This window comes from Amblyomma mixtum, chromosome 7 (genome assembly GCF_055824585.1).
Source record: "Amblyomma mixtum isolate Tamu chromosome 7, ASM5582458v1, whole genome shotgun sequence".
NCBI lineage: Eukaryota > Metazoa > Arthropoda > Arachnida > Ixodida > Ixodidae > Amblyomma > Amblyomma mixtum.
In genome coordinates this window covers 110,152,432-110,166,046 of record NC_143018.1, presented here as the reverse complement: position 1 = coordinate 110,166,046, position 13,615 = coordinate 110,152,432, and the positions used below count along the sequence as shown (strand labels likewise).

At 49.8% G+C, this 13,615-nt stretch overlaps 1 protein-coding gene across 1 annotated transcript; it reads left to right on the top strand.

Annotated features, from left to right (window-relative positions):
* The first annotated feature begins 336 nt into the window (after nucleotides 1-336).
* LOC149337197 (uncharacterized) lies at nucleotides 337-9,164 on the top strand. Its single transcript, XM_089554843.1, has 4 exons — nucleotides 337-525; nucleotides 6,455-6,607; nucleotides 6,979-7,236; nucleotides 8,829-9,164. The coding sequence occupies exons 1-4, from the start codon at nucleotides 373-375 to the stop codon at nucleotides 9,033-9,035; spliced, it is 771 nt and encodes a 256-aa protein (XP_089410969.1). The 5' UTR covers nucleotides 337-372; the 3' UTR covers nucleotides 9,036-9,164.
* Nucleotides 9,165-13,615: the final 4,451 nt, after the last annotated feature.

Genomic DNA, 13,615 nt, shown 5'->3' with positions numbered 1-13,615 from the left:
TTTGGTTACTTATTTGTTATTTTAATAATTTTTAACTTTTTTATTTTATTTTTTTTAACGTTTTGAGCAGCTGTCAGTCGCCGCCTGTGTCTTGACCCATCGTCCGCGGTCAAGCCTGAGGTCATCATCATCATCATCTTCTTGAGGACAACAGCCAGTGCTCCGGAAATGCGAGAAGAGAGGCTTTGGTATCGGTGAGAGCCATGGATCATCGCGCACCCCCCATTTTCATTGCACTGTGCACTAAAGTGGGCCGCGCTTGTCGTAGCAAAAGCTGCTTCCATCCAAGCACTCGAAGCAGCAATCACTCTGTACTTCCGTCTTCTGTCCGATCGAAGACGCGACTGTAGCCAGCCAGCCTCTGCTTGCGCCATGTTCTCCTTCGTACTCGTTGCTTTCGTAGTCTCCCTGCTGCCCGTGATACTCTTCTACAAGATCCTCACCAGCACAATCTTAGCGGTGGTGGCCAAGTACGACGCGGCGTTCTGCGGCCCACTTCCAAGCCTGGCGACCATATGTGCACACGTAAGTCGACTAAAAACCCCAAAGGTTAACAGCCGGGGCGGGCAAAGCTTTGCTTTCTTGTACCACTGTCCTAGGAAGGACTACCATGATAAGAAGCTTCGGGCAACACAGGTTGCCTTTGAGCCTGTACCGGAGCCCGTAAGTTATTCCTAAACGTTTCAAATCGTGTAGATGAAGGTTCTGCTCACCCCGCATAAATTTAATGCTTTAGGGTACCTGAACTACTCAATACAGGTTCGAAACGTACACAAAGTGACCTGAAGAGTTCTTACTGGATCTTTGGTTTGTTTACGACTGCAGAGAGATTATATCCGGCGCGAGTACTATGTTTAGAACGGTGGTGTTCTATGCGCTAATTGAACTTACCTCCGACCATAACGACCACTCCAGTCAGCCAAATGGGTTCACTTCGACAAACAGAGCTTCGTCGAACGTAAAGAAAAATACTAAGAACCACCGTTTTCTCACACGCCAGCACCAGGGACGCTCGAATAAGACTTTGTGCGTGAGCTCCCGCTGCGGTGGCTCAGTGGTTAGCGCGCTCGGCTATTGAGCCGGTGTACTGTGGTGTTGCATGAACACCTCGGCAAGGCCCGCAACGGGCCGCTGAAGGACACGACTCGGTTCCGAGCGGAACAAAAGCGGCCCGTTGCGGGCCTTGCCGAGGTGTTCGTGCAACACCACATTTTGAGCTAAGTGAATTGTGTGTCGACCCAAGAGGGCGCCACACAACATCGTCTCCCCCTAGGAAATAATGTTAAGCTATTGCGAAAAATACTGCTCTCTTAACATGTGCCACGAGACAGCAAACATTATACAATGGTCATCAAACAGAAACTATCCGATTTTATGGCTGTGCTACCCTTCGCTCCAGAACTACATCTGGTAGTCTACGGCCCAGAAAGGTGGTTTCCGCTGACGCACTGGGCGCCCGCGGCTGTGCGAACTGGAAGTCCCTGGGTCGCTTTGCTCCGGAAAACTACAACTGCTGTCCTCTGTGGATTCGTGCGCAGTGGTGCGGCCACTATCGGCTGACTTTGACGGCCTACATTCCTTCCCCCCCTCGTTGCGCGAAGCGTTATCCAGGGTATCTGCAACAGGAGGCGACACATTTTCGGACATTTCGGCACTTGTTTCAGCTAGAAGCTTGTTTCGAGTTGCTGCCATTGCATTATCAGCAGCGTGTGCTAAGCCTGCATAGGAATAATCTATGCTTGGCGGGCTTGGAATATTTTCTGGGGCCGGCAGTACCCGGACCAGTTTAGAAGCATTCCAGACCTTACCATCACTCAGTAAGAAAGTGCTTGGACCAAGCTGTCGCTGGACTTTGAAAGGTCCAATGTATTTGGATGGGCCTGTTCTGAATGACCGCACCTTCACTGTGTCACCGATTTGCACGGCCGTTGGCTTTGCGCCTCTACGTCTATCAACGTAGTATTTCATTTGCTGTTGCTTATTTTCAACCCTTTGTCGTACCTGTGTTTGTTCCGAAGATGTGTGTTCTGGAGACGTTGCTGTAGCGGAAGTTTGAGGCAAGTTCCAGGTGCTTTGCTGCGAATTATGAAAGGAAGTACAGCTCATGTCGAGTTTCGAGCGCGGTTGCCGGCCGTGCAGCAGGACTGCAGGTGACACGCCCGTAGTTGAGTGGGGTGTGAGCCGGTACCATCCCAGATGTTGCAGGACAGCTTGTTTAACGGGTTCTCCTTGGAGCTGAGCTATTTGAATGGTCTCCTTCAAAACTCTGTTGAATCTTTCAATAAGACCATTTGCTTGAGGGTAGTAATTTGATGACCGGAAATGCTGTATGCCTCTCTCATTTAGAAAGTCTTTGAATTGTCTCGAAACAAATTGTGGCCCATTATGTGTAACTATCGAGTCTGGAAAACCCTCCCTGCTAAAAACAGAGATCAGAAAGTCAATGACATCCTGGGATGTTACTGAAGGAGTGAAGTAGACTTCAGGCCATCTGGAATAATAATCCATTAACGTTATGGCATACGTTGGACTCGGCGGAATGTTCAAAAGCCCCACAATGTCCATGGCTAGCTTCTGCCAGGGGCGGTCCGGCCAGGGAACTGGCTGGAGGGGTGTGAAGGATGGCTTAGCTGACTTGTCAGCTGCTTGACATATGAGACAGTGTTTGATGCATTCCTCTACCTGTCTATCAAGCTGTGGCCACCAGTAGCGTTCTCTTAGCAGTTCTTTTGTGCGGACTATGCCCGGATGTGATTCATGGGCCAACTGTAGGAAAGTGGGACGAAGTACTTCAGGAATTACCACGCGATCTGCTCGCATTAGTAGACCATCTACAAAGGATAATTCCTCTTGGATGTGAAAGAATGGCACAAGATCAACTGACAGAGCCTTCTTGTGCAACCAGCCCTTGCTGAGCTGACTGATGACCTTTTGCAGGGTAACGTCAGAAGCTGTTGCATTTTGTACAGTTGCCTTGTCGACTACTGGTGTTACCAGAGAAACGATTTCTTCCTCCTGATTGTCAGAATTTTCTGCGACGGGCAGCCTGGACAAGGCGTCTGCCACATAATTTTGTGTGCCCTTGCAGTACTCTATTTGGAAATTGTAATTCAGCAACCGAGCTGTCCAACGAGAGATGCGTAGTGGTCGGCGACCCGAATCGCCGGCGGAAAGCAAAGCAACCAATGCCTGATGATCGGTTCTGAGTGTAAAACGTCTACCCCACAGATATACATGCCACGTTTCGCAAGCAAACAAACAGGCTAGTGCCTCACGTTCACCAACTGAGTATTTTCTCTCAGCCGGCGACAGAGCGCGTGACGCAAAAGCAATTGTATGAAGGTGCGACCCTTCTTTCTGCTGTAGTACAGCTCCCAAGCCAACGTCTGAGGCGTCAGTGGTGACTACGACAGGTAATTCCGGGTTGAACATTTGCACAACAGGTTTGCATGCCAAACGTGCCTTAACTTGATCAAAACTATTCTGAGCTTCCACCGTCAATTCAAATGATTGACCTTGTCGGAGCATTTTCCGCAACGGTTCCACTAAATCTGCATAATGATGCAGGAACTTGGCGTAGTAGCCAGCTAGACCTAGGAATGATTGCAGCGACTTGACGTTCGTAGGGGAAGGTGCATTAACTATAGCTTTGATTTTCGATTCCATGGGAGAAATACCCTGGCTCTCCGGGACTACTCCGGCAAGTTGATTCCCACACTGGGCACCTTCGAAGCTGACATACAGTACAACGATACTCAAGCATCGGTAACTTTTCATGTCACTCGACAAGGATCTTCGTTGCTGGGCCTTGACGCCATTCAGAAACTGCACATCAACGTGATGGGGTCAACCCTCACTTGTCTCCAAGCCACTTGTCATTCGTTCGAGGTTCCGGAGAACACACCGCCAGGATTTGAAGCCTTGTTTTCGAGTGAGCTCGGTTTTGTCAAGGACTACGTCCATCAAATCAACCGCCGACCAGATGTTCCTCCCGTCAGTGCGAAGCTGAGACGCCTTCCGCTAGCACTGCGACAACAAGTCTCCGACGAGCTCGCGCGCCTGGAGCGCGAGGACATCATCGAACGCGTCGACGCATCGGAGTGGGTGTCTCCACTGGTCGTCGTGAAAAAGAAGGATGGCTCCCTTCGCCTGTGTGTGGACTTGCGGGAGCCCAACAAAGCTATTGTCGTCGACGGCTACCCACTTCCGCACACGGAGGAACTCTTGCAGTTGCTCGCAGGAGCTACGTGGTTCTCAAAGCTGGACTTGGCTTCAGCATACCATCAAGTGGGACTCACGGAAACAAGTCGTGAGTTGACAACGTTCATATTCCATGAAGGACTATTTAGGTTTAAAAGAGTCTGTTTTGGATTAGCTTTGCTCCGGAAAACGGGCCGCTGAAGGACACGACTCGGTTCCGAGCGGAACAAAAGCGGCCCGTTGCGGGCCTTGCCGAGGTGTTCATGCAACACCACATTTTGAGCTAAGTGAATTGTGTGTCGACCCAAGAGGGCGCCACACAACATGTACGAGGGTTCGAAACCGGTCGTGGAGGCGGCTGCGTTCCGGCAGAGGCGAAACCCAAAGGCGTCCATGTGCAGTGCGATATCACAGTGCACGTTAATCAGCAGGTGGTCGAAATTGTTGTGTTTAGCTCCAACACGGCACTTATTTCTTTTTTTTACTGCCATCTTCCTCCTTTCCCTCACCGCAACGTAAGGGTGCCCACCATGGAGTGGGACAGTTACTGCGGCTTTCATTTTCAAACAGTTGTTTTTGTAGCGAAAGCTACATTGGTCGGGAACTTGCGATTTCGCTTTGGCCGGGTTCCGAGGAGGCAGAGAGACCGACCTTAAGCCGTTGCCTAGCGACCGCCGCACATGACGGACACCGCGTGCTCGCCGCACCATCTGGCATGACGTCACACCGCGCGCCTCGCCGCGGAGCCGCTGCCGCCGTTTGGTATGACGTCATAACGCTTGCGTCGCCGTTGCGTCCGCCTCCGCTCGCTTCGCCAGCTGTGTCGCATGCGTGATAAAATGTCGCAGGATTGAAAAGGAGAGCTCGCGTGCGCCGCAACCACAGTTCAGGCCTTTCGCTACGTTTATCTTGGCATAGCCGAGCTAAGCGACTGCCGATTTGTTTCCTGCATGTGAGGAGCTTTGCATACGTTTGCATACGTTTGCATATGGTAGCAATAGCTGCAATCTTAATGACTGCTCGAATTTCGGCAATGCTTTATGGTAGAGACCACCGTGTAAGCGGTCGATATACTTTCAACCACTATAAATTAATAGCGAGAAGATAACTTTTATACCTGCCCATTTCACAAACTTTTAATAATTTCCCGCAACTGTCGAAAAGCGAGTGCCAAAACGCTTACATGTGAAGTGTTTGGTTTCATCCCATTGTCGAGGAGCCTTGCTCGTCCATGAAACAAAGCGGGAGGGTGGACTTCACTCGCGATAGAGACTGCTGGGTGGCATAGTTGAGGTATGCTGTTATCCATTCCTACACCACGATCAAGCATCTTAATTTCCGTTAGTGATGAACCACTACTCTGTCCTGCGTGCAAGATATTTACGTCACCCCGCTGTTATGCGCACTACTGTTTTTAATTAAGCTGTGGTATGAAGCTGACCTGTTAAAAGGATAACAGGAAATTTTATGTACCGACGTTTCGTCACCAGAGATTATAACCGACAGAACGAAGCTTCCCGAGGGGTGCCCTCCTAAACATTTCATATAGCTCTCTTCTCATTCTGATCTGGATGTTTCTTCCAGGCACGCTGTAAATAACGACAATACTCGAACCGTTTGCCGCAAAATGCTCCCAATGCCACTTCTAATCATGCAGTCCAGTCCTCCGCGACGTGCACCTTGTCATTTACTTTTCCTTAAAGCTTTTCATGGGTTCCCTAGACTTCTTCATTATGGTGCCGAGTCCGTGGACATCACCTTTGCGTGTGGAATGCATCAAAAGGAGAGAGTTTCTCTCATTTTTTTTAACGCGTTTGCATTAGAACGGCCATTATGGCAAAAAGTGGCCGGCATTGGACACGACGGAGAGGATCCGAATGTCGAAGAAGGAAGAGAGTGCGGTAGGCTAAGGGCAGCGGAAAGGACACAGCTGTCGCTAATTAGAGTCGAAGGGGGAGGGGGGGGGGGGGATAGTGTAGTTGGGGGTACGGCGGGTGATATTGCGATTGCTTGATTGTATAGGGAGACTGGAGTCGCGGATACGGCGTGTCGCGCAGTGATTGACGGACCGGACCAAACCGCCCGCATGCACGGTCTGAACCTGGAAGGAATACTAATCGTAATGCATACTTTACCGCATGAACGACATTTACCGTCTGTTATTTTTTTTCTGCTATGTTTATAGCTGACAAAATTTCGAAGCCGCCTATGTCACTGTTAAGACGTCAGGGCTTCACAATCTTTTTTTTTTCAGCCCATGACAGGGTGCAGCCACCTGACCTCTGGCAAGTGCCGATACTCCAACGACACGCTCCTCACCTGTTCGCTGCACAACAGAAGCCTGGAAGACGCCTCGATGGTTGAGGCTTACTGCCTAGCTACTTCCATTCAAGCCGCTAGATTCAAGGTAAAAAACGAAACTTTCTGCAATGAGGTGGCATCTACGGAAATGTGCACAAGAAAAGCATGCTCTTGAAAATTCTTTCAGCGGCCGATTTGTCAAACCACACTATTCCTGCCGGCTTTTCTCCGTCGTCAGTCTTTCCGTCAACTGTTCGGGTACCGAAAGTGTATATGTTGGCCTTAGCTCACACACTGCTGTGTGCTTACGAAAGTGTACTTTAGAGGATACCACTGACTCTTTTCTGTGCAGGCTAAGTTTGTGCTCCCATAAACGGCATTACGCCGCTTCATAAGGGCATCGGGAGCTTTTGCCCTTCCCGCTGTTCGGTAATTCCGTCCTCTTCACGAATTTTTTTTTCTCTCAACCACGCTCAGGAGGCATCTGTAAACCCTTGGAGCTGCGAAGCTGTCGCAGGCCTGTGCTTGATTCTAGCAGCGCTGGTTCTCCGCCTTAAATTTCGGACGCCCGAGTCCATCACTGCCGCCCTACCCATTGCCGCCCTCGTGTTCCTGGTCGACCCGCGCTCAGTTCGGGACCTCCTCCTCTTCGACGCGGCCACCATGCACGCAGTCGACCTCCTTCCGTTCGTCAACTCTTCGAAATTCCTCTTTCGAGACACCTTTATCAAACGCGTAAGCAATTGTGATCCCGCGTGTGGTTTGGTTTCCATTGAAAGGCCTCTGAAAAGGGTGGCGCCGACGGTAAAAAATCAGAAGACAGATAGAAAGTAAATCGCCCATCATTCTCTTTTCATTCGTTGTCTAGCTGTAACCTGTAACAATGTAACCTGTAACCCGTAGCAGTTTCCTGTCGCAATGAATGTTACAGGACAGTGTTACGCTCTGCCCACGAATGGCTAACCCGGCTCGGTTCTTTACATATTTTAGCCGCATGCTCTCCTGCCATTGCATGACAATCCAGAGCGTGCCTAGAACGGTCAGACGGACCTCCGTCTCCAGTAGGCTGTCCTCTAAGCCTCCTTCGCCATGCTTCGTCAAGTAACGGCGTTGCGGTTTTTTTCCAATCAGCCCCCTCACGACTTTCGGTCACGCGAACCACATGACATTAGTACGGCATAATACAGGCAGGGAACGGTGACATTATTAATTTATTTCTAAATAACCGGCTCTATTCTGACGACACACACGCGGCATGAACGCTCGACCGTGTTTAGTCTGGACAACCATGCATTTTAAAGCCACTTTTAAAAACGTTTCATGGACCCTTTAAGAGTTAAGCTCAGCCCCAAGCTCTGCTGCTAGCAGACACTACGAAAGATAAAATCTAACGACGTCGCACGCCCTTCCGAGTTTGGAAGTTTCAGCGCGGTAAAACTTGCGGGCTGCGGTACCACGTGGACTCCCCCCTCCCCCCCCCCCCATCAAAAGTCTGCAGGCCACAGCGTTCACTTATAGTGCAATTATTGTCCCTTGAATATTCTGCTACATGAAGCATTCGTTAAGCAGAGAGCTTCTCTACCGCGAGAGAAAACCTTTCCCTTGCATTTTAAGGCCCTTTGGTCGTGGAAACCCTTTGGCCTGAAGACTTTTGAACGAGACTGTACATAGTACCCCGTTGCTTGTTGGCCCCCGTGTTTGACAAACGTACTTCAGTACGTGCTTGACTGAACGTGACAGGGTGAATTTATATTCTTTTCAAAGTCAAATCCCGGGTACATGCACATCTGTTTAAGGCCTGTCTAAAAAGGTTGTCACTTCTCCAGCTTGAGTAGCATTGATAGACGGAAAATACCACTGACTGATTTCAAGCCATCACATTTTCAAGTGTTTTGTAACAAAAGGGGCGCCTTGAGCAGCGTTCCTAAATTTTTGCTTTGTTAAAACTCTCTGCTCCCTGCGATCAACTAAACCAGTTTCAGGAGCTCTAAGGAGATGAAACTGGTTGGAATATTCAATCTACTGCAATGCGTTCGACTACATATTCGTCATAAGACGTTGTTCGACATATTCGTCATCAGGAATCGGGACCCGCAACACAGAGCGTGGTGAATGTTCATAGCGAAATTGGTTCATCTATAGTGTTGAGCATTTATTCCCGTAGTTCATGGCAACACAAAGACTTGGCAAATTTATTTTTGTTTTACAGCTCAATTACCGAACTTTTCTGCTCTGGTCTAAATGATGGTGAATAAAGTACCATATGCTGCGATTGATCCGCTGTTTCAGCTATAGTAACTGACATCGTGACCCTCTTTTTTTTTCAGGCACGCGTACGAGAGTGCTGCCAGCTCTCGTGCAAGCTTACGGCTGACGCGGCCCGCGTGATCATTCGGCTGGTCATGTCGCTGTCACTGTTAAGCACTATGGGGAGCCGCGTCTACCTCGCTATGCAGCATCACCCGTATGCGATACAAGAGGCGCCGCAATTGGGACCGCCACTGCTACATACCCTCTACCGGCGTAAAGGATGATCGCAAGCCGTAAGCTATTCTCTTGTAGCAAAACTGTGTTGGTTGGCTCAGTTGGCTGTGACGGGTTATGTGACAACCACAAGCGAGCAATGCTTTGAAAAGAGAACAGAAATGCACAGGTTATTAACAGGACAAAGGTGTATCACCACTATTGTTTGTATATTTTGGAGCAGTTGCTGTACTCAATGCAAAAGTCGCTCACCATTTCGTGACTGGTTTGACCTTGGTTAAACCTTGAGAAGTAAAGCACAGCAAAAGATTGATCTTGTCTTATTTGTACCAAAATTGATGCCACTCCTTAAGCGTGCGTGTCCTACACAATGGCGACCTCGAAATTTGGCCCTGATCATTTCCAAAATTTGGCCCCGGCCACCCTCGAGATATGACCTTGGCCGATTTGGACCAATATCGATGTTCAACCAACATAATTCAGCGTGCCCGATACGATGGCGACATGCAATTTGGCCCCGACCACAGCCAAAATGCTATCGCTCGACCTTTCAGTACAGCTGCTGTTAAACCCTGCTTAACTTTTTTATTTCAAATCGCTTTCCTATTGCGTCGTTGTGTTTAATTTTTCCATCGCTTCCTCGTCATTCTTCTCCATGGCTTCTGTTGTGTGGAGACTTGTGAAAAGGGGGGGGGGGTGCCCGAAAGGTACCCCAATGCATTTGTATCCACTAGAGAGCTGATAGCTGGAGGCACACACAAAAATACAGACCACAGTGCCCATTTCGCTGAAATATGAGTGCACTCCTAAAGGCCGACCCACATGGAGCGAACAGACGCTGCGAATTTCATGCGGCGCGGAGGGACGAGACGCGCGTTCGCCGTGCTGCACCACATAGGGCGAAAAACAGGCGACCGCCGCCAGACAGCAGCCGTCTTGATACTGTAAACCAGGGGTTCTCAAACTTTTTTGCTTGGAGGAACCCCAAAAGCCTTCAATAAGTTCCAGGGAACCCCCCCTTCCCTTCCTTCCTCCCCCCCCCCCCGCTTTCACTTACCAGCAATGTTGTAGAGTGCATTTCTGCAAAGGGAAAGTTGCAGAGGTTAATGTTTATTGCACAGATTAATACAAATACTAATGTGATGTGTGATGGGTGGTACTGCTTCCCTTTTAAGAGCAAGTCAAAGCGGGGCTCAGTAGCACTCAGAGCCAGTCTCATATCAGCTGCCGGGTCAGGGCCAGTGAGGGTTCTCGCGGAACACAAGAAGACAGCCCGCGGAACCCCTGTGTTCCGCGGAACCCAGTTTGAGAACCCCTGCTGTAAACAAACCGACTCTCCTCGTAAGCTTAGAAGTGGGAGAACTCTCACTCTAAATAAAGAAATAAACCAAATTTATCGCTTATACGTTTTCTTGTAGGCAAGCTGAGACGAAGCGAAAGACCGGTGCTCCATTTACAGCCAGTAAACGCACTGAAAAAGGCAGCAACGACGAGAATTCAGTCCGAAGCGAGCGGTCCGGCTTCGAAGGGCGCCACCATGTTTGTCGCCGCGCGGCGGAAATCGGGCGGAAGATAGATGCGGGAGCAGAGCGCCCTCATTGGTCCGCGCTGAGCTCGCATTCGCCGCTTCCGGTGAGCGGCTGACGGCCGGGCGAACGTATCTAACACTGCTTGGTCGGCGGCCAAGCGGCCGCCGCCGGGCGGCCGTTCGCAGGTTTTTCGCGAGAAAATCGCTCCATGCGGGTCGGGCTTAACGCAGCAGAATGACTAAATTATGCGCTCTCATTACGCGTTTGACCAGCACACTTGCTGCATACTCTTGCTATTTGAGCTTTTGCGACCTGCGCTTTTGCGGCGCGAACTGTGTGGCATCATCTTGGTGTTTTTATAGCGCCGTGACCGCTCTTAAGCCCCGCAGTGATCCCTTCTTTTTTATTGAAAGCGTTGAAATTTAATCTAGGCACCTGTACTGCAACCACAGACGTCGTGTAGTCGTGTGATTAGCCAGCGGGGAGCGATAGCGGACGGCTGAATGCTCGCGGACAGATCACGGAGCAGGGTGCCACTACCGGCACTGGTCACAAAATTGGCTTCAACAAAACGCCGCCGAGGACACTACACCGCCAGTTATGCGACGCGCGATTGTATGGCTCTTGCCTATGTTGTCATCATTACGCGATGTCTAATAAACGGTGACGTGCTGGTCATATCCCGGCCCCGCGATGATACGTAACCACCAGCAAGTCACATGGTGTCTTAATCCATTAAGACATCCATTAAGCCTTTCAAGCCAGGAGTAGGCTCTACTGTTCTGCAGTGAAATGTTGAATGCACGTTTATGTGCAATGTGACACGAATATGGATCCGGCTCAAAGCTTCTGGGATAAGTTAAAGGGAAGACTGAGACAACAAATATTCCACGGCATTTAATTCCGACTGAAATTACCTTATGAGAGTCAAATTGGTTAAGGCTCCATCTGTAATGCGACCGCTGACAACGAACCATGTGATATTGCGATGTGATGGCGTCATTTCATGCGGACGACGACCACAGTGGGCGAAACTACCAACAGTACAGGCAGGGTGGAATAAATACGAATGTAGTGTTCTGGTTCACACTGTTCGCCATGGTTTGACACCACATTCACAAACCTATTTCTTCGTGGTGGACAACGCACGCCACTCGCGCACATTTAGTACGAAGGACGACGCAGTAACCACAGAAACTGCGACGCAGATGTCTATTGTGCGCGCGGCTCCATGAAAATAGTGATCAGAACCCCGACTACTTCTTGCTTGCCGCAGTTTCTCTGGGCCGCCTTTGTGAACTTTTCCCGAGCGCCTGCCTGCACGGCTGGTCCTGAAACATGGGCAAACGACACATCCGAATACACTTCACTTCACTGCGAACATAACTGATCGAGTCCAGCAAATGTCATTCCCCAGATCCTGCGATTCTAACCGCTCTAAACGTTCTCTTTCGAGAGATCTCGATGTCACACGTTCAAGGAACTCAGAAGACAACTGCGTAAAGTCATTGTTCTCACTAAAAAGTAATTCTCTCTCTATCTTGATGCGTGTGTTAATATTTGTCCAGCAGCAAAAGAATTTATGGCAGACAAAACTGAATTTATCTTACCACTGTTTGTAAACCGGACAACGACTGGTATCCACCGTGTTGAAGTCAGTGGCAGTTTATCGTTGACTTCTGCGATCCGCGCCCGAGAAAATAGCGAGGACACTTCGGCAACTAAACTGTTGAGAGGCGAAAGCCGAGGACACTATGCTGTGACGACTTCCGATGGATGTGACGTCACACCGTTTGCGTGCCTATATCGATGCCGAAATTATACATCTTTCGAGGATTTTAAGTGTTAATTACGCTTAATTACACATTTTTCTAACTAATTTGACACAAATCCAACGTTTTTCCGACCATTGTGTGACAATTTTCACTATGCTGTGACGATATCTGGTTGATGTGACGCCACACCGTTCACGTGGCTATATCGACGTCCGCGCTATTTACATGCAACTTCGAAATTTGTGGCTATAATTAATTAATTAATCTACAGACATCAAACTTGGCTTCTAGGTACCTTTTTTCCTCCTCTATCTGAAGCAGCCATTCGTTTTCTCCTATCTTTCTTAGTTCCCGAGTTAGCATGAGTTATACGCTGCAAAAGGTGTGACACCCTCTGCTAAGGACAACAATATAAGCGATTAAAGGCTTTCAATCATTGTTGAGACATGTTGTTTACTTGCAAAATCGGCCTGTGATGGCGCCAATTCTGTTTTAAAGCGAAAGCTCTACTTAGCGACTAAAGCTGCAAATAATGTCGTGACTAGTGCGGCGTTTACATGACGGGGTTGAGATGAGATGAGTTGAAACCCGGTTACTGGGTTCATATAAACACTGCAGAGTCGGGTCTGGGAGTCGAGGAAGCGAGTCCAGTCAACTCAGCTACAAGGGATGGGTTGACTCGCTCGGCCCCAACGGCAGGTAGCATGTAAACCGGATCGAGTCGAAGAGTCCGGTTAGCGGGAGGGGAGCGGATAAAAGCGAACCTGTTTTTGTAGCGAAAGAAACACTACTTAGCCGCCGAGCCATTTCGCGGAGCTGAGGAAAGGGCATACTGCGCATGCGCGAAGAGCAGTGACGTCATACTGCGCACAGCTGGCTCGCCGCCTCCGTCGCTGCGCGGGTGCCTCAGAGGTGCCGCCGCCGCGCTGACCAGTCGCGCATGCACGGTAGCGCCGCATAGCTAGCGTGCCGGGGTCGCCGCCGCTGCCGCGCGCTCTCCATTGCCTCTCTTTCTCTCCTCGTTGCTTTCGCAATCCTCCAGGTTAGAGCTAAACCACTGCCAATTTTTTCGCTTGCACCGTCGCGCCTCCGAGACAGCGGTGCCGTGGCGAAATCTTGGAGGCTGCCACTGCCCTTTCCCGCTGTGCTGCTCGACGCTTGCTATCGCTGCAGTTAAACCGGTCTCGACTCGCTAAAATCGAGTTCATGTAAACACGCAGTCATCGAGTTGGGCTGACCTTGCTCAACTCGATCCCTTGTACTCGACCCGCCGCTGTTGAGTTCATGTAAACGATGCTTAGGATATGAACAAGCGCCGGAGCGAAC

What these genes read in the sequence shown, in the direction of transcription:
- LOC149337197 (XM_089554843.1), top strand. Translation starts at nt 373, where the DNA reads ATGTTCTCCTTCGTACTCGTTGCTTTCGTAGTCTCCCTGCTGCCCGTG. An exon ending in TGGCGACCATATGTGCACAC is followed by an intron (nt 526 to 6,454) that starts GTAAGTCGACTA and finishes TTTTTTTTTCAG; the next exon opens with CCCATGACAGGGTGCAGCCA. An exon ending in TTCAAGCCGCTAGATTCAAG is followed by an intron (nt 6,608 to 6,978) that starts GTAAAAAACGAA and finishes AACCACGCTCAG; the next exon opens with GAGGCATCTGTAAACCCTTG.